General features: G+C 41.9%; 2 protein-coding genes across 3 annotated transcripts in view; both read right to left on the minus strand.

Moving 5' to 3' along the window:
- The window catches only part of atxn1a (ataxin 1a), a 79,761-nt gene extending 61,521 nt beyond the window's left edge, over positions 1-18,240 (minus strand). The window contains exons 1-2 of one of the 2 annotated variants that reach the window (XM_068332286.1): positions 18,186-18,240; positions 5,407-5,545 (exon numbers count right to left, since the gene is read on the minus strand). The gene's annotated coding sequence lies outside the window, so the exon portion shown is untranslated. Of the gene's footprint in view, positions 1-5,406; positions 5,546-18,185 lie in introns of those variants that run through there. The other variant, XR_011037938.1, reaches the window with a different exon arrangement.
- Positions 18,241-20,829: 2,589 nt separating this feature from the next.
- On the minus strand, positions 20,830-23,328 carry fam8a1a (family with sequence similarity 8 member A1a). The gene is made up of 5 exons (XM_068333452.1): positions 22,846-23,328; positions 22,517-22,637; positions 22,315-22,438; positions 21,838-21,977; positions 20,830-21,747 (listed from the first exon to the last, which is right to left on the minus strand). Exons 1-5 carry the CDS (start codon positions 23,249-23,251, stop codon positions 21,603-21,605), a joined length of 936 nt encoding a protein of 311 aa, XP_068189553.1. The 5' UTR covers positions 23,252-23,328; the 3' UTR covers positions 20,830-21,602.
- Positions 23,329-26,439: the final 3,111 nt, after the last annotated feature.

Here is a 26,439-nt window from a genome sequence, read left to right on the forward strand (position 1 = left end):
TCGCCGTCATTTAAACACTGGGATTATCTAAACAAATACTGATTAGATAGTCAGTTTGATTTAAGATGGTGAGCACAGGGACAATGTCACAAACACTGGCAAAACACACACAAACACACACACACACACACACACACACACACATAGTTCTAAGACTACTGTCATTCCTAAACAACACAGGCCTCTGATTTTCTAATGAATACATTGATTGAAATATCCAATTAAAAAAGACCAGAGAGAGTTCAACAAATGCTCTTCAGCCTTTACGTTACCAGAGGTGCGTTTCATTCATTACACGAGACATCCAGGGGGGACTGCCTTCCCTTTCAGACAGCACTCAATGAAAAGCGAGACTAGGCAATAAGCACACAGTAATCACACGTGGTGACAAATTCCTTCCCTCTAAACACAAAAAAAACTCTTTTCGATCATCTCTAAAAGCAGTTTCTTGTATGTGTGTATGTGTGTGAGTGTGTGTGTGTGTGTGTCCTTTCTCTGTGTGTGTGCTCGCGCACGAATGGAGGAGGATGAAAGGAAACGCTGAAACACCCAGCACGGTTCAACCAGGCATCTCCAACGCTTGATCTGCCCCCACCGCTCTTCAATTTTTCACAAATCATTTTTCCCACACACTCAGGTTTCTGCCCCCCCCCCCATCCCACTTTGATCTCTCACTACGCGCCGTCGCTCGTCTCCGCGTGGCTCCCCGTGGATTAACCTGTGACAGCAGCAAATAGAGGGTGACATCATTTCCATCGTCCTCCGTGATGTTTGCGTTAGACGTCGGTGTAAAATACCAGCCAGAGATATGAAGGAGAGAATGGAAACAGCGGGACGGGGGGTGGTGGTGGTTGGGGGGGCTCATCGATCTGATGAATGTTGTGGCTTGGCCTGTAATTTGTGAGCAATTTGTTTGTGTGCATTGGTTCGTCTCCTTCAGACCAATAGTTTTCTGTTTGTTGTGCCTCCTTGTTGCACATTGTGTGCAGCCATATATACACTATTTATGTATCTATGCATTTTCTGCATTGTCTTTTTGCCTGGCAGCACAAAAAACAATGCATTCCATATTTTTTATACATATTTGTGTTCATTATCTGCCTCCAATGTCTGACCTGGTTTATTCTGTATAAGCAAACTCTTTTTTCCCCAACTAATATCTTCACAAATCCACAACTAATCACCTTCTTCGGCCGCTCGCAGGTAGGAGTATAAAAGTCATCCTCACTACATGGTTTTCTACGTGGGCAGCAGGTTCCACAGACTGTCTTTTAGCAGATGTGTGTTCATGTGTGCGCCGGTGCGCACACGCGTGACTCTGACAAATGAGCCGAGCTCGGTTAAATGTCTGGTGATGAGGACACATCGGCTCCTAATTGCCTCTCATTACTATCTGAAAGTGAGTGGCAGCTGGAACGTGTGCTGCAGGTACAGTTAGCACCTGAATCTTATATTTGTACTTTTTTTTTTTTTTGTAGAGAAAGGGAGGGGGTGATTGAACTGCAAAAAAAACACCTTGTCAAACACAATCTATATGTAGAAACCGAGGAGTGAAGCCTGTTTGATGGCTTTAAGAGGAAAATCCCCCGCAGCGTCTGCAGCCCAGAAACACCGAGAACATACATGAAGGAGAGGCGGTGACAACCCCATCAATCTAGTTCATTTGGTGGAGTAGAGCCACTTGTCCTAAAACCCTAAACACAGTATGAACCTGATTTGCATGAGGCCTATGTGGGAATGCTGTGTGTGTATCTGGTTGGTCGATATTTTAATTCAGACAAAGTTCACAGAGCAGAAAGTTACTCGTCACTCCATCGAGCAACTCTTTTGGAGCGATTTGGATGTCACTTGTTTTGTGGTTAACTAGAATTATTTAATTTCTTACTTCATCGTCTTGCAAACAGATAATTTATCAATAAAAATGTATCTTCAGATGCCAGCCCTGATTTTTGACTTGCAGGCTTCTTCTGTAGGCTGCATCCAGTTATTCTCCGCTCTTCTCTGGGTCGATGCAGCCTTTAACACGGTTCCACTATAAAATCAACCAGTGCTTTATACTGGTTTGCTCCTCTTAACCCATTTTAACCCACCGTCCTCATTTGAGGACAGCATAAAAAACTATGAAAATAATGACAAGGATTGGTTATAGAACAACATTATGAAGTTAGGGTAATAACAACATATTGATTCATCAATATATGATGCAAAATTCTCATTTATATAGTATAAAGCACAAGAAAGACTCCATGGAAATTTGACAAAAATCCACTTCTGGCGATCGATGAGGATGATTAGAAATATTTTCTTTAATTTTGATCTGCATATGCTGCTATTCAGTGACTAGTGTCCAGAAGTGTTTATTTATATGCTGTCTTTCTTATTTTTGAAAAAGGCTTGCAATTGTAGGCTTTAGAACGGCGTAAACTTTGCTGTCGTCAAATGAGAACACTGGGCATTACATAAGCGATATGCATCAGAAGAAACTCTGTCTCAATTGGAAGAAACAAGCTCAAACCATAACGAGTTTCATACTTCTAATATGAAATAATGTTTAAATATTGTTCTAACAAGTTTTACACTGCAAGGCGGGAAAAGGCTTGAAGGTAACACGTTTGAAACTTGTAAAGTGACTAACATACGTGAGAGCTGTACGTGCTGCCGAGCATTCATTGACTGGAGCTTCTGGTGGGCAGTTTTTTTTTATGTACAGAAGAGATTGCAAGGTAAGATCCAAGTGTACCACAGTTAGGAATTACTGTATGACTAAGTCACTCCATGAATTAGTGAAGATATGTGTTTACTTGTTTTATTACCACAGTTGGTATATCCATTTTTTTGTCATTTAGTTTACTCTGATAGAAATATATTTTAAGTTATAAATAAATATTATAATAAATAATATTACAAATAAAATAAGGCCACTGATTACTATGCTTCAAGAATCCTTCCAAAAATTTGGAGTGTTTGAGGAGAATTTGTCTAAATTGACGAAATGATTGTGTGCTATTATGGACATTATACTGTCAAGCAATTCATGCAGGGCAAACCAATTCGATTTCAATCTACATTTTTTATAAATTTTGGGTATTGTGTGTGGTGTCAGGACACTGCTACAATTTTGATCTGTATTGGCAAAGGGTCTGCTGAAGAAGAAAACAGCGATTTGTTGCTCGGTTCTAAGGTGGTGCTGAATATGCTCTCGGTTGTAGATAACCCATTCTCTTATAATGTATACTTTGATAATATGTTCATATGTTGGGGACTTTGGGATTCAATGCCATGGGAGCAATGAGGGAAAACAGGATCAGCAAGTGCCCATTTAAGGAATTAAATGCAATGAAAAAAGAACCGAGAGGAACATGTGATTACAGGTTTGATCACAATGAAGAAATCACCATTGTGAAATGGGTGTACAACAGATGTGTTACAATTGGTACAAATCATGACACAGTACAACCAATAAAGAATGTACAGCTTTGGCGGCAAGAATCTAAGTCAATTGGAAATGTCCCTCAACCAAAGAACATATTATAAAAATTGTAATGCAACCTTAGGTGTTGAATGTTTTGTTCCATATCATTCTAAGGAATGAGCAGCTTCTGAACATGTTAAATCAAGTTTTTTTTTGTTCATTTATCATTATTATTAAGTAGAAACCATTTATATTTATTGTCTTCTGAAAATGGAAATAATCTTTTATTTGGCCAGAATGTATACATATCAACCCAGTGTCCTCATTACTTGATATAAAGGAGTTTTAGAAGTTCCAACATGTTTCTATCCCCATTTTATGCAAATGTTCTGAAAATCATTACAAAAATCTAAAAATTGTTAACTTGGGTTAAAATGGGTTAAGATGGGCAGTTCATCTCCATTACGACCAAGACCTCCTCTCCAAGTCTCCCACTGTTACACATTGGATGCTCAGGCATACATTTCCGTTTTATCCCCGGTTTATTACGTATTTTCTCCACTCTGATGCATTTAATACTAACCTACAAATTCCACACCTCACCTTAGGCCACACAGACAAGGAGGAGGAAGAGGAAGAGGAGGAGGAGGGGGGAGGACAAGGAGGAGAACAAGCGTCTGTCATGGTTCTTGTGATTCTGTATTACCATGCTTGTCATGAGTGCAGCTTTCAGCAGGATGACTATTTCATTCATTGCTTCGAGGATGGTGTGTGTGTGTGGGGGGGGGCTCTGCAGGACATGTTTCAAACATGGAAAGAAATCAACAAGTCAGGCTTACTTGACTTTTTTTTTTTTTTTTACATAAAAGCCATCAGAGAAAGAAAAAAAAAGGAAAGGGGGGTGGGAAAGAAGTACAGCTGTTCTTAAATCCATTTGGATTCCATATTAAATTCATCATGTGAGTGAAAACAAGGGGGCCACCCGGGACGCAGAACCGAGCCGGAGTGCGACTCGGGAGGTGTAAACAAAGTAAAAATAGCCGGCTATCACAGGCTTCCCTCCAGTCCCGTTATATAATGGTCCAAGCTCGGATGAATGACATCACGGGTCGTCCCTCAATCACAACCCTGATGTCCTTTACAACCAGCTGACAACATGAAACACCGGAGTAACACAACCATGCCCTATTTTTCCCTAATAACCAATCGGGATGCTCGTAGAATTAAAAAAAATAAATAAAGAAATAAATGGATGGATGGATGGATGGATGGACCGCGTAATTTTTCGCCAGCAGCGCACGGATCGGATCATGTGGGCTGCGCTGAGTTTGGCGTCTTTTCGCGCAGAGGCAACACTTCCGCGATGGTGAAACGTAGATTTAAAAAAATAAAAAAATAAAAAAAAATGTACCGCTCGGCTTTGACAGCCCCCGTCAGGAAGAGAAGAGTTGAAAAGAAGACGCGTCCGGCTACCGGAGACAATCTCCCGCCGAGTGCGTCAATGTTAAAAACAACTGAGAAATTGTGTGCAAAAAAAAAAAAAAAAAAAAAGAGTGAATGTTTGTGGAGCCGAGGTCGAGTGGCGCAGTTAGAGGAAGTGCAGCGCCTTGCCCGACACCAGCTTGGCCGGCGGACGCGCTCCTCGCACGGGCGGAATCCGGCGACACCTCCCGCTCCCCTCCCGACCCACTTAAACACTACTTTGCATTTACGCGTCGAAATGACAAGTGGCGACACCCGAACCCGACGCGACCCCGTGGGTTTTTGCCCACTTAAAAATAGGTCAGAGGGCGAAGTGAACATTTCCCAAGGCTTAGAAGTAAAGCACAGCGTCAGCGCCACCCTGCCCAGTTCTCCCAGCCATTTTTCCTCCTAACAGCTCCAGAAGAGAAACTGGCGCACTGAAAGCCGTGACAGTCTGGCAAAGCGGATATTGAATAAATTGTTTTTTTGTGTGTGTGTGTTTTTTTTTGTTTTTTTTTTGCGTGACTTACTGCGTGGCGTGGCGGGCTGCTTGAGTTTGTGTGTCTCCTTGTTGCCAGGGCTCCCCTGCTCTGCTCCGGCGCTGACGGTGGAAAGCGTCTCCCCTCCAATGATGTTCGCAGCGCGCAGCTCGCAGCTCTCTGCCCCCACCTTCAGCAAGAGGGAGAGGGAGAGAGGAGAGAGTGTGTGTGTGGGGGGGGGGGAGGAGAGGAGGGAGAGACAAGTTCAAAAAAATGGAGCAGTTTGTAAGCTACTCATGCAAAAATATAAGAGGAGCGGAGCGCGCAGAGATGGAACTACAAGGGAAGGTCACAGACGTTACAGGACGCGGCCCTGCGCCATCACCGGCTTCACTATGTGTGGATCTATTCAAGAATGTGCTAATAAAAATTTTTTAAAAAGTGTTTTTACTCTAAATATCCAGTTTCATTTGGAGCAGCAGAACCTTCCTCCTAATTTAGAATGGAACGCACCCCAGGATATGAGTAATCCACATTAATGTTATAATATTCTATTCTCTATTTATTATCTTGTTAGTAGTAGTTTAGCATGAGCAGCTGACATCCACATATTTACATTTTATTATCACTCTCATATTCAATACGAGACACAAACTAAAGATTTAAATCGATTTTATGGAACAAGAAGAAGAAAGTCTACTTTAATAATTGGGGGGGATTAGATATTCCATTCATGGGATATACATGTTTCACATGCGTATATTCTATTTATAAGGAGAATATCAGTAATCTATAAGTGTTACTTATTTATTGACAGGCCTATGTTGTAAATTTATAAGAATGAACCGTTTATTTATTCTATTTCTATACTGCAGTTATAAACTACAGTAATTTACTGTTAAAAAAAAACTGGAGCCAAATTTGCTTGATGTGGCTATAATTCATGGAGAAAAATTTTACAGTGCAAGTCATCCTGTTCCTGGTTTCTGTTATAACAGTGTTAAAGTAGAAGAAATGTGCTATGCCACATGCTAATGCAGCAGTAGACACATATAACAACTACAACTACACATTTTTTATTAGTATTACTGATTTTACTCAAGGAAGAGATCAGGTTACTTATTTCATTAATGCATGAAGTACAAAACAAGGAATAAAATGTCTCACAACTACTAAGCCGTATTTAACAGTGAAAATGAAATCAATAATCGAAGATCACCTCGATGTGATGTTTGGAGGATAAATTCACAAACGTAATTTCTGAAACACTGATGGCCTTTGTTTCCTCCCATGACCTCATTCCTGAGTCTCGTATCACATGGCTAGGATGCCGGAGCATCTTTATATCTCTCGCTGCGAATGAAACCTTTTATTAGGAGAGCTGCTGCCAGCGAGCCAGAAGGTCACGGCAGGCGTTTGACGGAGAGACCTCGAGATGTCAGACAGAATCAGCTGCAGACAATGACTGACGGTCAGCTGAGAGTGACAAGGTGGAAAAAACCTCAGCAGCAGCGAGAAACACGCACGGCGCAGTGGAGTAGTACTAGAAATTATGTTAATGGTGTTTGTTTATTCATGACGTGATTTGGTTATTGCTAATTAGCTGTTAGCTGCTGAAATCATTTGGTTCTCTGTGGCTCAATCACATCTGATATGTCCCAATTTTAATGTTTACATTTTCATCCATTCATTCTTTCGTCGTCTTGCGGGTCACGGGGGTTGCTGGAGTCGATCCCAGGGGATTTACAGGCGAGAGGCAGGGGACACTCCAGGAACTACGCCATATATTTTATACATAAGAAAAAAATTAACATGTAAATGTATGCAAATGCTCAGGTTAACCCCTCCCCTGTTCACTTTGACCTCTGTGACCTCGCCCAGATTTGTCAGTGTGGCAACAAGAGTCTCAGAAGGCAGCAACCGGACACCGACCGTGGGCCGCGGGGCAAAAAAAGGCTGCAGAGTGACACACGATCCGGGATGGATCCCACTCTCTGCCAGTCACTCAATAAGTGGCCTATTGTCCGGCGCTCCATTGTCCCCTCGTCACATGTATACCTACAAAGAGCCACAGGGGCAGGCTGCCCTGTGCGCCAGGTGGCTAGCGTTACATTCATGGCCTGGATGCATAAAAATGAAGCTGTGGCCTTGTGGTGAATGGACTTTGATATCTGCATGGAGATAAAGACTTTGGATTCACTGCCATCATGTATATCTGTATGCAGAACACGCTGTTTGAATCAGGCGTCACGTTCAATAACGGCTTTCTGACCCAATACTAGACCTGTGCCTTGTTGGCTCACAGAAGTGCTTGCGTACGCTAATTTAGCAGCAAGCGTGTACCTGTTCGACTTTTTTATTCTCCGTCTCTTGTGTCCGTGCGTGTCCTTACAGGTATCGACCGACTCATCGCTGCTGGGGGGCGGTCCACATGTGGAAAGCTCCAGAACCGATACAGGTAGGAAAAGCCAGTCAGGATGGTATAGTCATAGTGTGTTTGTGTGTGTGTGTGTGAAGCCATGGCGTGCTTGAGTTACTCCCCAGTGATGTGCGGATCTTTGCAGAAGGTGTGAGGTGTATTCGCTCGCTTACAATGAAGAGCAGCAGGTGTGGCCTGTATGGGTTGAGCCCTGAGAAAAATAGACCAGTGTATCTGTGGGGCTATTATGTGAGATTAAATGACTAATTTCTTGAAAGCCAATGAAATGTTTTAACCCCAGCGTTATAAAAACACTCTGAAGTAACGAGACAAATCACTTTTCAGGCTATTGTTCGGTTTCATTCCCTAAAAAATGTTTTAAAAAAACCTCCAAAGATTAACTCTTTGCAACCAAAAAAACAAAGAAAAATCCATTTATCTAGGTCAAGTCTGCTTTATTGACAAGTGTACACAAACAAAAGATAAGACACTTCCCCAGGGATATGAATAAATAACCGATATATTAATATTTAATCATGACCACTCTTGGAAGTGGCTCGTGAGGAATGTTCAAAGACTTTAATGGCCAGTGGCATCTCTGCTCTCCTGGACGAGGCAGTAACCGGGCGGCTCGGCGTGTAAAGTGCACGCCACTTGACACACAACATGTTGTGGGGCGTCTGCTCGTCATGCACTCGCATGTGAATTTTACCGTTGACCTGTTTGACTGGTGTGAAAATACACAAAGGAGAAGGAAGAGGTCAAGGCTCTTCAGGAAATCCAATAAAGACTTTCAGGGGAGATGTTGAACACAAAGTGGCCTCGCCTCGGATTTTCAGGCTGGAGTGTCTCCTGGGGATGTGTGAATGCAGGGATGGAGTGTTTTACAGGAGCGTACTGCTCCCCCTTTTGCTCAAACCTGGAAATGTTTTATGACCAGTTCCAGGACAGCCTGCTGCAGATCCATCTGTGGAATTAGTTCCTATATTTATTCTTCATTGTGACTCGTTGATGATTTAAGTCTTAACTGACTCTGCTGTGTAGTTTGAACCAATGTTTTCAAATACTTATACATCATTTACTGTAAACTAGATGTTAATCCTTGAGCTCAACATTATTGATCTATGAATTAGCGATGATCAAGCTGCCTTATATTTATAGGTTTAGTGGATACACTTTACCAGGACTAAGTTAACTGCTAAATTTATTTTAACTATTATTACATACGTATATCAGGCCTACAGTTAGCTGGTTATTAAATTTGAACTATTTATTCATGACTTTCACCTGAACAGTAAAGTTTTTTAGTGATTCCCATTGTAAACTTTACCAGAGTTAGGATAATATTTGCCAGCAGGTTAGTAATTTCATCCAGCACTATTAGCTAGCTATCCATTTGACCCATTTATTCACTGAACGGACTATTAGCGACTATTAACTATGGTGATGGACAGACTGACAGACGAGGCTAGACAGGAATCTCCATGGACTATGATGTTTGCAGATGACATTGTGATCTGCAGTGAGAGCAGGGAACAGGTGGAGGAGAAGCTGGAGAGGTGGAGGTTTGTCCTGGAAAGGAGAGGAATGAAGGTTAGCCGCAGTAAGACAGAGTGGGAGAGTGAGGTTACAGGGAGAAGAGATCAAGAAGGTGGAGGATTTTAAGTACTCAGGGTCAACAGTCCAGAGCAATGGAGAGTGTGGAAAAGAGGTGAAGAAGCGTGTATGGATGGAACGGGTGGAGGAAAGTGTCAGGTGTGATAGAAGAGTTTCAGCTAAAATGAAAGGAAAGGTGTACAAAACTGTGGTGAGACCAGTGATGTTGTTTGGTCTAGAGACAGTGTCACTGAGGAAAAGACAGGAGACAGAGCTGGAGGTAGCAGAGATGAAGATGCTGAGGTTCTCTCTGGGAGTGACCAGGAAGGATAGGATCAGGAATGAGTACATCAGAGGGACAGCACATGTTAGAGGTTTTGGAGATAAAGTCAGAGAGGCCAGACTGAGATGGTTTGGACATGTCCAGAGGAGATAGTGAATATATTGGTAGAAGGATGCTGAGTTTTGAGGCCTAGAGGAAGACCAAAGAGGAGGTTTATGGATGTAGTGGAAGAGGACATGAAGGTAGTTGGTGTGAGAGAAGAGGATGCAGAAGACAGGGTTAGATGGAGGCCACTGATTCGCTGTGGCGACCTCTGAAGGGAAAAGCCGAAAAGAGAAGAAGAAGCTAACTTTTTTCAACATATTACTCTTACTTTGGTGTTATTTAACTGTTCATTTGAGTTCCTTCAACCATTATCCAATGGGTTTGCTGTTAATTGGCTTAAGTTTACATTAATAGTACCGTAGCAATACTGTTTCAATGTTTTTCTATTTATTGTTTCATACGTTAGACACGATGAGCTAACTGTCATGTTTTGTAGAGTTAACAAACTCTGCTAGTTCATTTCATTACTTTTAGCTATTTATTTAAAATATTTGTACTTTTGTGTTTGCTTTTATTAAAAAATAACTGTTTATCTATTCTATTTTAGCAAATGGCTCCAGGAAAAACATTAACACCCGAGCTTCGATGAACCCGATGACGTGCTAGCTGGACCAAAACTACAGATCCCCTCGGATGAACTGGTGATACTTAGCTGGTAATCGTGTTATTAATATATACATATAGTATATTTTATTTATATGTCAATAAGAACAAGCAGTTTTAGGCACTCTAGTCTATTTTTAGCTTTATTTTCATTGTATAATAAATCTAGAACATCATTTCTCACACTAACTTTCCAATTCCTTTATCCCATTGGTTATACCATACTGTTAAAAAAAAAAAACCCAACAACTGATGTTGATTAGTTTGACTTCTAAACATAATAAAACTCAAATCCAGCTTGCGCAGCTTTATATTCAGTCGCTTATTTACCATAATTTTCCACATAAACTCCCTAACAACCAAATTAGGCAGGATTAAAGCTGCTCTTGTGTAATCCTACAGGGAATGTCGACTATCACGCCAACCTGTTCTCACGCACTCACCCTCTTCTGCTACAAGGAAAAGCGAAGCAGGGAGGATTAAAAAGCGAAGAGAGCTCCCCTAATCTGTGCATTAGCAGCCGTCAGGTGAATCGGGCCGTCTTGGCAGATTTTTGGAAGTAATATAGAGCGATTTACTGCATTAAAATCTGTGCCTATAAAGAAACACATGCTCCCTCAAAGACGTGCATGGTGTGTTGGTATAAAAATAAAGAGTTGTGTATCTTCCTCAACACATAAAACATAAATAAGGGTGGAAGTGCAGGCATAGAGCAAAGAATAATGAGTGTATGTGTGTGCATCTAACAGCTGAATGGAAAACTAATTGGGCTCTCAGTTCTGGACCAGGAACTTATTATTAGGCCGCTGCCTTTGTAGATGAGACGGCAGTTTTTACAGCGACACGCATTATCTCACTTTTCGAACTCTGTGTTTAAACTGCAAAGTTGTGTTTGTGACAATGTTTTCTTCCACTTTGATCCACGCTGCGTCTCTTCACAGAGGTTTGTTTTAAATGTGTTTTCGATGCAGCCTTTCAACCCCCTAGAATAAATGAGGAAGAGGGTCAAAAAACAATGTTAAAACCTGTGTCGCTATCCTCCTGAGAACCAACGACTTTAATTATTGACCAGGAAAGGGACACACACACACACACACACACACACACACACATGCTTGTAATCAGTGGTGAGTGATACAGTATGGTACAGATAGTCCAGTACAGATTGTATAGTACATTCACTTATGCAGAGGTCAGCAAGGACTCAGATGGATAATAGATGAGTATGAAAGAAGCGTCTTGAGGATCTATACGTGGTCTTGCACCCTGTCTGTCTGCAGCTCCTTTTCTTCCTCTCCTTTCGCGAAGGTGTGACCATGTCAGAGGAAAAGAGAAGGAGTTGTCGTGGGGGGTGGGTGTGGTTGGGTGTGGTGATAGAGGAAAGTGGTAAAAGTGGAGAAGAAGGGAATGTACTGCAGAGGTTTCTCTCAAACCAAGGAAGGAAGGAAGGAAGGAAGGAAGGAAGGAAGGAAGGAAGGAAGGAAGGAAGGAAGGAAGGAAGGAAGCCCGGCTGTTAAATGCTCATTTAAGATCTATCGGTTTACAGAATCAACAGCAATCAATTCATTAATTAAGTAGCATGAGTCGTGTCCCAGCATGTCAGGAGCAAATATTTGCTTTTTTAGAGAATGATATTCATGCCACCGTCAAGTTACCGTAAATATGCAGCTAGCGGCTGATTAGCTCGTGTTAGACTGTTGTAGATCGTGGGAAAACGGATGGAGCGGCTCCATCCAAAGGAAACGAGCTGCCCGACAGCACCTCTAAAAATTAATTATCTCTTATGTGTGTAATTTTGTGGTTTTGTATAAAATTAAACACACAAGATAATTAAGCGCAGCCCAGACAAACAGCAGTGTCTGTTTTCTAACTCTGGAAGAATCAATTAAATCATCTCCAAATATTTCGATCCTTTTTATTTTCTTCCAGAATTAAAACAGAGAAAATAAATAAATCTTCCCTGTTGGTCAAGCAGAACAAACCGACTCAAAGTTAAATTTTATTTTTAAACTTCAATTTATTCAACCTAATCCCGAGACAAATCACCAAAAGATTAATCGATAATGACAACGATCGATAGCTGCAGCCCTAATATAACGGCTAATGCTGTTAGAGGGCCAGTCCAGCTGGGGGGGTGGGGGGTGGGGGGGGTGGCAGACTGTTGCTAACGCTCTGTCTTACCACAGGCATTGATTACAATGCGTCGTATCACCGATCGATAGCGCGTCTGCGGTTTCACCCTTTGACCGCCATCATCAGAGGGTGCCTCCCCCTCCCCCCACAGGCCCTCTCATGTCGCCCCCCACCACCACCATCTTTATCCAGCATCTCCCCACCGTTCACCAAACTGAGTTCTGTTTGACTCTCAGAACTCGTCTGTGATAAATGAGACACTTAAAATTTATGGAGGTTGGGCCTGAAGCCAAAGACGGTTTGATTCCATTTTGAGTCCGTTTCAGACGTTTTTATCGCATCTTTATTTATTTATGAATGTCTTTACCTGATGATCATTTAACGTCTGATCAGACAGGTGGAGTTCTTTTTTTTTTAAAACTTTTTTTTATTCTCCACATTATTTCCAGTCTTTATTCTAAGCTAAGCTAACTAGTGAGATACTTACCGTAAAGACATTGACAATGTTATGGGTCTTCTTCTATATATATATATATATATATATATATATATATATATATATATAAAATTCACAGTAAAGGATATCTCTTCTGGATTCATTCATTCCTGACACAAACGAAGAACCTCTATATTCTCTAAATAATCTGTCCCACCCGTTAAAGTTCTCTAATTGCAGTATTTACCGAAGTGTAATTGGACATTAACATCTGCCCAGCGGGATCGTCTGGATTCCATCTTAAAAGCCTCCAACAAATGAATCCGTGAAGATGCTGCCTCATCAACGCGCCGTCTCCCCGGACGACGAGCCACCAGAGACCAGATAACGTTGTGTTTGTGCAAACTCGATAAGATAGAGCCCGGGTGTGAGGACGATGTGTGTGTGTGTTCTGTGGTTATCAGAGGTGGTGCTGCTTATTCAGGTAAGAAAAAAAAAAGTTACTCATGTGGAAGTATAAGAAGTGAAAAAGGCCCAAAACTCTTAAAATAACTCAGGTGTAAAAGGAAAATAGTATTTCCATCAAAGGTTTGTTTTTTTCTTCATGCAAATAGAATATAAACATAACTTTATTTCATCTTCTGCGAGTCGATGGTGCAGAATGACAATAATCCAGCCTTTTAAAAAAAAAAAAATACAAAAACGAGTGGAATTTGTGTTCGAATGAAGGGAATAAAAGTAAAACGATGTCAGAAAAATAAATAGTTCAGTGAAGCAGAGATAGTTGAAAACTCGACTGAAGTGCAGAGATGTTGCGCTTGTACTGTTTATGCAGGATGACAGTGAATCTTCATGTTTGTGTGGGATTATGTGTGTTTATCTGTTATCTGTGCATGGAGGGGGGAAGGAGGATGTACCAGAGTATTAAAATAAACGTGGGAAAAGGCTTCTACTTAAATCTGGTGTGTTAATCATCTTTAGGGGGGGGTTGTAAACTTGGGAGTTTGAGTCCAAATAAAACTAGCAGTCAAAAGCTGTGAAAAACATACACGTCCAATATTCAACATAACCTTCTGTCCCGGTCGTCGATTTCAAACCTACTGATGAATTGATAAAATATGAATGAAAGACTTGAATGAAGGTCTATTAAAGTTTGCTAATAGCACATCCAGACGATTCACAGTTTAACATTGAGACGAGATTTTTAAAAAAAACCCCATTAGAATCTATCATTTAAAAGCAAATCGTGACTGAAAGTTAGTTGTTGTTGTTCTTTTTATACCCGTTTCTATTCAAAAAGGGCTTTCATATTTATTTATAGATCAATTCCTCTTTCTGTGATTTTAAATTATGCACTGTCTCTTGTGTGGATGGGAATTACACAGCAGTAGATCATTAGCTGCTTCCATTTAGTAGTTTCAGGCTTTATTTGCTATAAAGCTAAAAGTACAAAATAAACACCACACTTTGTTCTACCAACATCCCCATTACTAACAGTCCCTGACACATCATGGATGCAACGTGTGTGTGTGTGTGTGTGTGTGTGTGTGTGTGTGTGTGTGTGTGTGTGTGTGTGTGTGTGTGTGTGTGTGTGTGTGTGTGTGTGTGTGTGTGTGTGTGTGTGTGTTGTTGCTACGTGACTCATGCAGAGTGAAATGTAGAAGCAAGAAGTAAATAAGGAAGTGAGGAGTTTCCAAATCACCTGAACATCTCTGGTCGTGTTTTCCTACAAATTGAGCTGAATTATCTCGTATGCAGGCAGGACAAGGCACGCAACTTCCTGTTTGTGCAACAGCTGATGATGAAATATTGAAGCGGTTTAGAGATTGTGAAGTCTTTTTGTGAAAAGTTGTGTTCTGAGAAGAATGACGTCTGATGGGAAACAAAGGAATAACCCCCCCCCACACACACACACACACACACACACAAACCACAGCCGCCTGACTGACAGAAGCACCAGATGAGGATCGTTGTATTGTGAAGGGAAGAATAGGCAGCTGAGAAACTGATGTATGGAGGAATAGGTTGTCAAACCAGAAAGATTTAACACATGCAAATTTCTGTCACTCACTGAAGTTATGTACTCTATGTTCTGTATGCAGTTTGGTCTAAACTGGGACCTCGAGCCCGAGAACAAAGCCTGTCGAGAAGAGATTCAACCAAACAAACGGGATCTACACTCGCCTGATTGGTTGCTTGGTCGATAACCCAGCTAACCCTGCCAACCTTCTAACCCTGCCACCATACCGTGTTTTGCGAAGGCTTTGCTTAAACGTGGTTAAAGTACATTATTCAATAGCCAGCTGCTGTTTTTTTTTTTTTTTCTATCATGGTTGAGCAACACTTCAGAAATATGAGGTTATAATTAAGTCACATAAATATTTATTAGCGTAGTGTTCATATCATTACGTTTTATGTCACTAATTTGCATTTCTTATTTCTAATTAATCCCTCTGAGTTAATCAATCATTACTTATGCAGGGGTCAGCAAGTAGGGTCACCTTATAAATAATAAATAATAGGTCCTACCAAATCCTCCAATCAGGTTGGATTGGAACTTTTGTTGTTGACGTTAGTGACCCCCCCCACCCCAAAATATACATGTACCTTAACTAAACATCAAAAACGACCACGCGGCAACGCTGTGGATTTCCCAATAGCTCCCTTTCCTCTAACTTGATTATTGCTTATCGACGGATGTCGATCGATTTTCTCAGAAGACTGATGATGAGTTTCTTACTAAATATAATCGAGCTGTGGAGGGGAGGGGCCAATGCAGGACTTGTCGAGTCATGATAACATTTCCATATGTTTGAAATCGAATCTTGCTTGCTGCAAATAGTAACGCATGTTGTAAGTCAGCAGGCAGAGCACAATTATGACTCATTAGATTAGTTGATGTCTAGGATGCACGCACACACACACACACACACACACACACACACACACACACACACACAGAAAGAGTGAGGGGTGAAAACACACCATGCCTGGTTATCGTACATACTGTACACTGCTCTTATGTAACACGAGGAGGAGGAGGAGGAAGAGTAGGTATATCATGTATGTGTCTCTTTATTTTAAACCTACGTAGTGTTTTGCTCTGAGCCGGAGGAGCAACACACACACACACACACACACACACACCTACACAGACACACACACACACCTACACAGACACACACACACACCTACACAGACACACACACACACACAGAGTACACCTACACCAGCAAGCAGCGTCTGAGGGATTAATTTAGATCCGTGAGGCTCGCTGGTTTGTACATACTGTACCCCACCACCACCACCACCACCCCACCCCCCACCCCCCACTAGGTCGGGACACTGAGAGAAACTTCTGCTTCAAGCATGTAACCTGTTGTCATGCATCAACACAACTTCACAGAGGACCCAAATGGTGTGTGGGGTCAGTCTGGCTTGTGAATGATTGCAGAACTTAGTACTGCATTCACACACACACGCACACACACACACACACACACACACACACACACACTTACTGGAAGTCTTGTAACACAAATTTGCACTCCTGCAGTGCATTTCTGAATTGAATCACTGCTTTGATGTGTTTCCAGCTCTACTCCGTCCTCATCTGTGGACGTAGAGCCTCGAACGTACAAAAAAAGAAAACGTTGAGACACTCTAAGAGCGTCCCCAAAAAAACCTCACAAAGAATTTGAACGTGGACTCAGAATCATCTGATTGGACGGATCCTCAGGTAAAGAGGTCAGGTGTTATAACTGAGGTTATAAGAGGTGTGGAATGGGTGTTATTAAGGCTACCTACAGGTTTCATAACAGGCTGTGCTGTTCTCCAGACACTGGGACAGGATTCCAAAGTCATCCCAACACAAACCCAGTGGCGTGTGTATTTATCCAGACAAGACAAATGTTTACCTGCTTTAGCATCAGACATTCCTCTGTGTTGTATCACATGTCATTTAATGCGAAACGCTCAACAAGTGTGCGTGTGTGTGTGTGTGTGTGTGTGTGTGTGTGTGTGTGTGTGTGTGTGTGTGTGTGTGTGTGTGTGTGTGTGTGTGTGTGTGTGTCGTCTGCCGTTGTGCAATGTGAGAAAGTAATGTTCTCTGTGAGGAGGGAGAGGCTCAGAGGTGGGGCACATTTATGAATGTTAGGCAACAAAGAACAGCTGAAAGTACACACACACACACACACACACACACACACACACACACACAGGCTCCGTCACTGGGTGTACTTCCTGCTCCGCTCAGCTCGTCTCCTCCCTCTATCCACATATAGTAGAGTACTACATGCTCTAGTTGACAGCTCATGCCGAGCCAGCACATTCCATGTTATTACTACTTCAGATGTTTGTGGCCCAGAAGCGAGCTGATTGGCTGGGATGCGTTCCACGCTGGGGCTGCTGAAAGCCAATCAGAGGCCTGCTCTGGAAAGCGAGGGGGGAGGGATAGGGAACGCCCTCTGCTGGCCAGAAGGGGGAACAGCTGAGTGTGTGTTTGTGTGTGGATGTGTGCAGAATGTAATCCAATACCCAAGCTAATGAAGGATGTCACTGTTGTGTTTTCCCATCATCCTTTGCTCCATCTTCCTGTCCTCGATACATACAAATCCTATAAATGTATGCAAATGCACTTTTTTTTTTTGGATCAGTCACGCTTTCATCCCATGTGGGTTTTGTTAGTGATAATCGAAGAATGTGCAACAGTACAAACACACACAGGCACACACAAACACACACAGGCACACACAAACACACACAGACACACACAGACACACACACACACACACACACACACACACACACACACACACACACACACACACCTGTTGCTGCCTCTCCGTTTGAGGACTGTGTGTTCTAAGAGAGCGCCCAAAATGCCTGGGATGACTTTGAGGGAGGTTTTTCTGAGGGTGGAGTGTTTGTCTGCAAAAGAAAAATCCCCAGAAATATCCATCTGCTGAGTCATGCGGAAAGACCAGAGTAAAACCGCCGTAAACCATGCGTCACAAATGTTTGCTGTAGCTCAGGCCTAGTTTTCACAGGCTGGTGTTGGATCAGTGTCCTTATGCTGTACACCTGGAGGAAAATGCCAGATTTTCTTGTAATAATACCATCAGACCAAACATTAATCTCATCTTTGATGAGTCACATGTTTCCAGCTGTCAGTATCTTTCTGCCAAACACTTTGTTTGGGTCATTCTCACTTCTAGTCATAGATAATAATAAAAAGAAAGTTATAGCAAACTTACCGCTTGAAAGAACCCAAAGAACAGATGATGGGATTATTTAGGCTGGATTTACATTTGATTTTTAACTAGAGGCATGACTCAACAACTCTGAGGTGTATATGAGCTACTGCTCCGAAGATTTAGTATCATGCCCAACAGGATCCAACCGCTCTGCTGCCCCCAGGTGGCCAAAAATAGGTAGTGCACGTTTGATTTTCAAAATAAAAGTGAATACGGTTGATATTAAAAAAAATTCTATCTACCTCTTTTATTCGCTTTGGCTGCTGTTTCTTTGACCTGCTTTGAACCAAACGACACCAACATAACTACTGTTTAATTTGGCAGTTAAACAGGATATGGCTTTAATAGAGATAAAAATATTTAACAAAAAAAAAAAGAGTAAATATTGAGTTTAAACTTGCTTGAGGGCCAGAAACACAACTCCCAGGTGGTTGACGATGTTCCTCTGTTTATCTGCAGGACTATAAAAAGGAACAATATTGACTGGATAAAATGAGAACTTGTCAATAATGTGTTTTTAGCTTTTTTCAAATGTTAGCTTCAGTGACTAGAAAGCGGTATGCGCAAGTTTTTCTGACATCCAGCTCTGTCAGAAAAAGTTCACTGACCTCCAGGGTTCTCATTTTTCACACCAACGAAGATGACTTTGGGTGTGTGTGTTTGGATGGGTGTGTAGAACTGTTTGTTAACTGTGTACGTGTGTGTATGTATGTGCATGTGTGTATGTGTGTGTGTGCAACAGAGAGCCATGCAGAGAACGCTTAGCTGTGCAGGGCATCTCTTGTATAATATCCGAGAGCTTTAGCGAGCCTGGTTGAATTTTAATGGAGTTCTGCGGGGTATTCCATCGCCTCTGGTCCCACAGCTCAAAGATCAGAGAGAATTTTCAAGCATGGTGTCCCTCAGCCTCTCAGACTGACTCCCTCTCATTCTTCCTCTCTCTCCCTCCCTTTTTTCCTCCCTCTGCTCCTTTTTTCTGTTTTGACCTCCCTTTCCAATCCCTTCCTTCCTCCTGGGCTTTTGTCTCTCTCTTAATCCCTTTTCTGCGTCTCACACTTTCTGTCGGTTTCTCTCTCTCCCTGTGAAATTTGTATTAGAGTCACTCGAGGCGTAATTATTGTTAAGCCTCTCTCACACCGAGAACAACTCATGACTCTCAGCAGAAAAAAACAGCAACTTGGTACTCAAGGACAAAATGCTGTGATGAACTTTTCAAATCGTGCACAATGGCTGACAAAATGTTTGCATAGTTTTTTTTTTATACGCACAGAGATTACACATCAGAAAGCACATTTTCTCCCTGCCTCAAAGTCGTTTATGGAGCTTAACACTTTAAAAAAAAAAAAATCTGTGTCTTCGCTCTACAAGCTCAACATTTATAGAAGATGTTTCACATTTATAATTCACTCTGCATTTACATACGTTCTACCTCTTTTGGCTGGGATTAAACCACACTTCTGGGTGTGGATGTGAGCTTCATGATGATCTGTTGGTCCCTGCAGGCCAGAATCTGGAAGGATCTCAAACCCGTGAAGACAGGAAATCAACACATTAATGAAGGTAAAGCATGGAGTTGGAGAGAATCAGATGAATAAATCACATCTAGTGAACCAAAATTTTGAATGATGGCTTTTGTGTCTTTTGATTCATGTCTTTATGCCGGAGAGGGAACGCTGGAGAGAGACTGGTGATAATTACTAATTCATGAGGATAAATGGTTGCTATTTAAAACTCACCGTTCAGAGGGGAGCTGAATGAACGCCGTGTCTTCCTGCTGGGACCATGAGACAGAATAAGCCCCTGGCTAGTCTGACACGAATGTGGTTTATATAAACTCCACAGCACTTTGATCTAAGAAACACAATCTAGTCCTGCATTGACTTTTGTCATCAATAATAACTGTGTGACATGTTAGTAACTATATTATTTATCTCATATGTTCAGACATGTTGGAGAAATCAGCGCAAAGGTCCCACTGTAAATACAAAGAAGTTATGTGAGCAATTCCTTGTATATTTGGTGCGAAATCAAATATTAACTGGAGTTGCGGTGCAGGGATAACAAACAATTCACTGCTGTGAAATAAAAGATCAATAAAATAATGAACAATCAATAAACAAACTCAAGAGAATTAAAATTATTTGATATGTCCTCAAATTAATTTGCAAAAATCCAATTTTTTTCTTCAGCAACCTGAAAAGTTCATCTTTGCAGTAGATTCCATGTTGATTTATTTGCTCTTGAAATGAAATGTATGTGAACCAGAGCTTTCTTAATATACATGTAGTCAGGGAAGAGATGTCTATTCTCCACCAATCAGAAGCCAGGAATAGTCCAGTCATATTTTCTATTGTTTTTCCATTGACTGAATAAATGGAATAACAACATCTGATTGGATCCCCCTGGATGGAACCTGACTTCTGATAACAATTCTAAGGTGATTCTAAATTTTAAAGACTTCCCATAGCTAAGAGCTGCACAGAACAAGGCTGTTTTAGAGTGTAGCGCTCCCTTTGGACCAATCAGGGGCATCATGAAAAGTATTATTTGAGCAACAGGAAGAAGTCACTCAATTAGACGAATAAAGAAATGCTAGATCAGCCACAAGTCATTTTCCATGTAGGTTTTAATACAAACTGTCCTTAAGAAACGATTATTTTTTCCTTTCAAATGTGAAAACATGGAAACAATCAACAATCACACAAAACCAGGATATGCCTCAAAATGTTCATGAATTCTTTGACCATACTTTTATGGACGGCTCTAAACAGCAACTTGATCGTCTCTAATACCAGACGAGTTTTATAAACATGGAGGCTTACAAATCTGACACCAGCAGTGGCATTTGATTCCCAATCTCAGGAAATCAGAGGTTCATCGATACAAAAACGGTTTCCCTGAGTCACACGAAATATTCTCCCAAGGAGAGAAATCAGGAGAAGCTTTACTTAGTTTTCACTACGACGGAAAAACTGCTAAAATTATTACATCAAAATATCTACAGGCACAAAGAAAGGACACAAATGTTAGCTGTGGTTTGCGTGATCGATTAGGATTAATCACAATGTGAAAATAAATCAAAAGCAAGCAATTAGATCAAATTATTGTAATGGAATCCAACACAAAAGTCGCTAAAACTACACAAATAAATAAAAATACACTTACACAAATTAAGATTCAGATCACATGAAGTAGAAGCCCTCAGATTTGGACAGAATCCAACACAATACTTCAGAGGATCTCCTGACAACCTCATTTTTAAATTAACTTCAATGCAAAAAAGGAATTTTCTCATTTTAAAGTGCAGTTTGCTCAATCCGGTGAGGATATGGGACATGCTTTCATGTACCTTACGCACGGTGAGCACCTCCAAAACTGACCTGTAGCACTTTTACCCAGCTAAACATAGGAGAGAGGCTATCTGCCCCCCCTGTGCTGGACGACGATGGTTCCTGCCACGATGTCGTACACAGTCCTGTTGTGCTGGAAGAAGAGGAGAGTGACGAAGACGGGAAAGAGGAAGGCGATGGAGAAGTTCTTATTCAGCGCCCGCACTGTGGAGCTGAAAGAGACAAGACGAGAGTTTAGAGACGCTAAAGACAATCGCTAATCAAAAAAAACCAAACAATCCCTCCGGTGTGTGATCACTCACGCAGAGAGGGAAACGTTAGACGCTGGAACCACAAGGACCCGGTTGGGTCGGACCAGAGTGGTGGTGTCACACGTCACCACCCGCAGGCCGAGCAGGAATTTCCCAGGCGTGGCGCCGCCAGCGCCCCAAATACAGATCGTCTGATTGGACGAGGAGGACAAAACACACAGTTGAGATCAGACGGAAGGGTATTAGACGGTTTTCATCTGCACACAGGGGCCTGAAGGTCTCGGCGCTGCTTCCCACCTGGGAAAACTAACCGCTGAAGCACAATTCAAACGGGAGACGTGACTTAATCTGAGGCAACTAATAATCCAGTGTTGCATCACTGTGGGAAATAACGCTGTGCTGCAAATGAGTAGGGACTCTTCTAATTAAACCGATGCACCCGCATGTGGATAAAGTAGATTTTAAACCTCATCAGGGGTGCCCAGTCTCATTTATTCACATATCCATGTAATCTAAAACATGACTCACCTCATACACACACACTAAAACCCTGTAGACCAGGGCTACGGCCATCATCTTCTGCAGGTCCTCCATGGATGTGTTCTCATCGATCTCCTCCACGATGAAATGGGTAATAAATTTAGCGATGTCCCTTTAGAAAGAAGAGAAATGTGTGAAATTAGAACATTTAATCGCAAAGATCTGCATCTCTTTATAGCTTCACGCTCACTTCATTCCACTTAGATGCATGATCCACAGCACGATGGTGGCCTTCACACAGAACAGGATGAAGAAATCCACTGTCTCAGCCAGGAACCTCTGCAGAGGAGAGGGGATGGTGTACTCCCGTCCTGGGGGGGGGGGGGGGGCAGATGAGAAGATAAATGTAAAGAGGGTTTCTGCAGAATGCTTTGCACGCATGCACTTAAATATCCTGCAGTAAACAGCACTGATGGAGACTCTAAGAACATAATCTGGTTTCATCAGACCTGATTCCTGCAGGACTCGTGATCTGGATTATGTAAGGGGACTGGAATGGACCCAGTATCTGGGACTCACCTGGCTGAGGTGGGTTCCCATTCTGCTGCTGGGCTGGCCGGGCATCTGCAGCGGGGGCCGGCGCACCGGTGGAGCTGTACCCCGGCTGAGCTCCAGCCGGATGAGGAGGGTAAGCAGGAAAGCTAATCGGGTATGGGTAACTGTACCAACTCCCGTGCTGTCCTCCGACGGATGTCGCCGCAGGTACACCGGGTGTCTGAGCGCTCCACCCCGGCGGAGGGAACCTGCACGGCGGGGGGAAGGCGGTCAGAGCCGCCCAGCTCTGCCAGCTAGCTTGTCCCCAGTAATACTGCCACATCCACCGCTGCAACTTCGCGCAGTATTCCGCTGTTGCGGCGGAATGAGAGGGTTTAGCGTCACTTTCAGGAGCGTCATGGCGGTCTCCACTCGTCGTGGTCGTAAACATGTCTGATGCACCCGGGAATCTGGAATAATCTGTTAATTCAATCCCTGAACACAGCTTGAGTAGCTCCTCCAGCCGAACATTAGGAGGAACCAACAAGAGCTGCACTCTGAGACGAGCTAATTACGTTCATGAAAACAGGGGTGTGTGTGATCTCTAAACGTTAAACTAATAGAAATATATACATTTTAGATACTCAAAAGAAGAAATGTAAATTATTAAATGTATTTTTTTATATGTTTGTATTATATCTCCCGCTAAAATCAGTGAAATACAATTATATCCTAAGTATTACTGCTAAACATCCCCCCCTCCATTGTCATTAATGGTATCAACCGGTTAAAAACTCTTCCTGTGTAATTTTCTTGGTGCAGCCTCAACAACCAGACGAATTAAAACATAGTGGGTTAAATTAAGGAAGTAAATATAGACATATAAATTCATCAAAGTTCCATTTATGCTGCTCTTTTATGTTAGCACATATCAAGTCGTTTCAACGCTCAAGCTTGTCTTGCTGTAAATAATTTAATATTATGCATTTCCTTGAAATATTTAAGTCACGTGATTGTGACTTGGGTATAATGTACATTAAGCAAATATCAAGGTTCTGCCACATGTGAAAAACAGCTGACATTAACTGTTGTTAAATATTTGATAAAGTGTTTTGAAGAGTTTTATGCTGACATAGAACTGAAGATAATTCTAATGAGGCCTGTTACTAAGTAAGGACTAATGGAAAAACTGATCAATCCCTACTCGATACAATTTTTCAACGTTTTAATATTCATATGAATAAAAACAATGAGGAGAAATGTCCCACCGCAACATTCCCTTTTTTTTCTACCACAAGAGGGCAGCAGAGGGCAGCTGATACAGACCGTCCCATCCTGACACATAAATCCTTAGAAATAATATAAATCTATCATTTCTAAGGATATACTTGTGATGTACAATTATATAATATTCTGTAAAATAATGTTAAAAAAACATAAAATTCCAATTCGTTGGTTTTGTATTACAACTGTAAACTACCTAGATTCATCGCCTAAGTGTTTAATGCGTTTAGATGAGAGAAGACTCATTTTAAAACTAATGAAAAATATCAGTAGTTGGCATAATCGTACAAATATGTTCTTTAAAAATTACAATTTTACTTTTGAAGTTTTTTGTTCAAGGGTTTTACGCTCATTCGACCTGAAATTCTCTTTCTTTTGTACAATTACATCGGTATAAATCGGATTAAATACGTTTAGGAATCCCAAACATCTGAGTTTTGTGACAAATCGATAATCTACCCCAGAGGCCAACGGGTTCAGAAACACAAAACTCTGGAAAAGGCTTTGAAAGCCTGCTGGCCAGTCAGCTGATGAAAAGCTGTGTTCTGCACCTGGACACACACACACGCACACACACACACACACACACACACACACACACACACACACACACACACACACACACACACACACACACACACACACACACACACACACACACACACACACACACACACACACACTAAATCTCTCTTTTTTTATATGTCTGTCAGGACTTTGTCCGTCATGTCTTCGACTTCCTTCTCTTACTATGTCTTTTCCTTGTCTCACCCTTGCTCTAATTTTCTCCCATTTTCACTGATAAAAGAGTGATGGGGAGGGTATGTGTGTGTGTGTGTGGGGGGGGGTGTTGCATTTGCTGACTGGGCTGGCCTGGCTCTGTGGGTTAGGCATGGGGTTTGCTGGTTCCACTGCCTCTGCCTGTCCCAGTGAATGGAGCCAATGAGGCGGACACCAATCCCACCCCAGTGAGCGTTATCCCTGTGGACAGAAGCCACACGATGACTACGCCCAAAAGTAATCAGGCCCAAATAAAAGCTGAGTCGGGCAAATGCTGACCCCCATGGAACCCAACAACCTTGGTGGATTAATGTTGTGTATGTGTGTCTATGCACGTGTGTGTGTTTAGGAGGTGTGTAGTTGAACGGGGGAGTTTCCTGTGATAGCAGAAAAGTAATGGAGTACATTAAGAGTATTTTCTCAGAATTAAATATGACTTCTATTTAGTTACACAATTTTTCAACCAATGAGCATTGACCTTACCACCTGTTATGAGTTGGGCAGGAACCCAAACCACGTAGATGGTAGAAAGCAGACAAGACCCAAGGAGTGGGCCGTCCAAAGATTCTCTCAGATCGCTATCGGATGCAGGTGTAAACAGGCATAACCAATCGACTGGGATATCCGGAACATCTCCACCAAGTATGGATTATAAGCCCCGATAGGAGCCAAGGATGAATGTGTTTGAGACAAGTGCAAGTAAAGATTGATGAAAGGAAGCAGATGAGGACTGATGTGATCCAAGTTGGGATTATTGTAAAAGGTGAAAGGTGTCCGATTGGCGATGGAGCTCCTGCAGGTTCGGTGTCTGAGGTTTCCGTACGGAGGAATTCTGGGTTTGAGTTCTGAGGATTAAAATGCTGCTTAAAAACTTCTAGTTCAGGACCCAAACTTGATGGAAACAGATGGAACCTCCAGGTGGCAGCAAGAGGTGACTTTATCTGGAGTATATATGCAGTCTACATGACTTACAGTCTTTATATATTTATTGGCCCATTGCACATACCTGTTTATATTCCACACATCTGTTTCTTGTGTATTTTAGTGTCAGTGTTGGTTTGCTTTGTATTGAGTCTAGTTTCTGCTCTTTGCACTCTGCATTTCCTTTTTGTGCACCAATCCTGTCTTTTGCACCAATACCACTTCTTTATGTGACTTCAATTGCCCCTTGGGGACAAATAAAGTTTTTTTAAAATTGAATTGCATTGAATTACTGCAACATAATTACACCTTACTGGCTAACATTTACCTACCAATTTTATCTAGAGATCTTTGTGCTTCACTGTAACCCTAACGCCACACAGGGAGGGGCAGATGAGTCCTTATCTGGTGGGCAAAATGTTGGTGGGGTCAAGTTTATTCAAGTAAATCTGGCAGTGTGACGTTTGCCTGCTCCATTTTTCTTTCAAGCTGCAAGGAAAATATTCCTCTTTTCCTGCAGGTCGACACACTTTATCCAGGTGGGACAGGCCTGGAGCTTAAACTTACTCCCCCCCATAGAAAGAGAAAAAAATGATTGAATAGACAGCAGGGCGAGCGACAGTTCACACAGTTCACGCAGTTCTTGTGAAACAG

The sequence above is a fragment of the Antennarius striatus genome, chromosome 14 (assembly GCF_040054535.1).
Source record: "Antennarius striatus isolate MH-2024 chromosome 14, ASM4005453v1, whole genome shotgun sequence".
NCBI lineage: Eukaryota > Metazoa > Chordata > Actinopteri > Lophiiformes > Antennariidae > Antennarius > Antennarius striatus.

What these genes read in the sequence shown, in the direction of transcription:
- fam8a1a (XM_068333452.1), bottom strand. Translation starts at nt 23,251, where the DNA reads ATGTTTACGACCACGACGAGTGGAGACCGCCATGACGCTCCTGAAAGT. An exon ending in ATGCATCTAAGTGGAATGAA is followed by an intron (nt 22,439 to 22,516) that starts GTGAGCGTGAAG and finishes TTCTTTCTAAAG; the next exon opens with GGACATCGCTAAATTTATTA. An exon ending in TTTTAGTGTGTGTGTATGAG is followed by an intron (nt 21,978 to 22,314) that starts GTGAGTCATGTT and finishes TCGTCCAATCAG; the next exon opens with ACGATCTGTATTTGGGGCGC.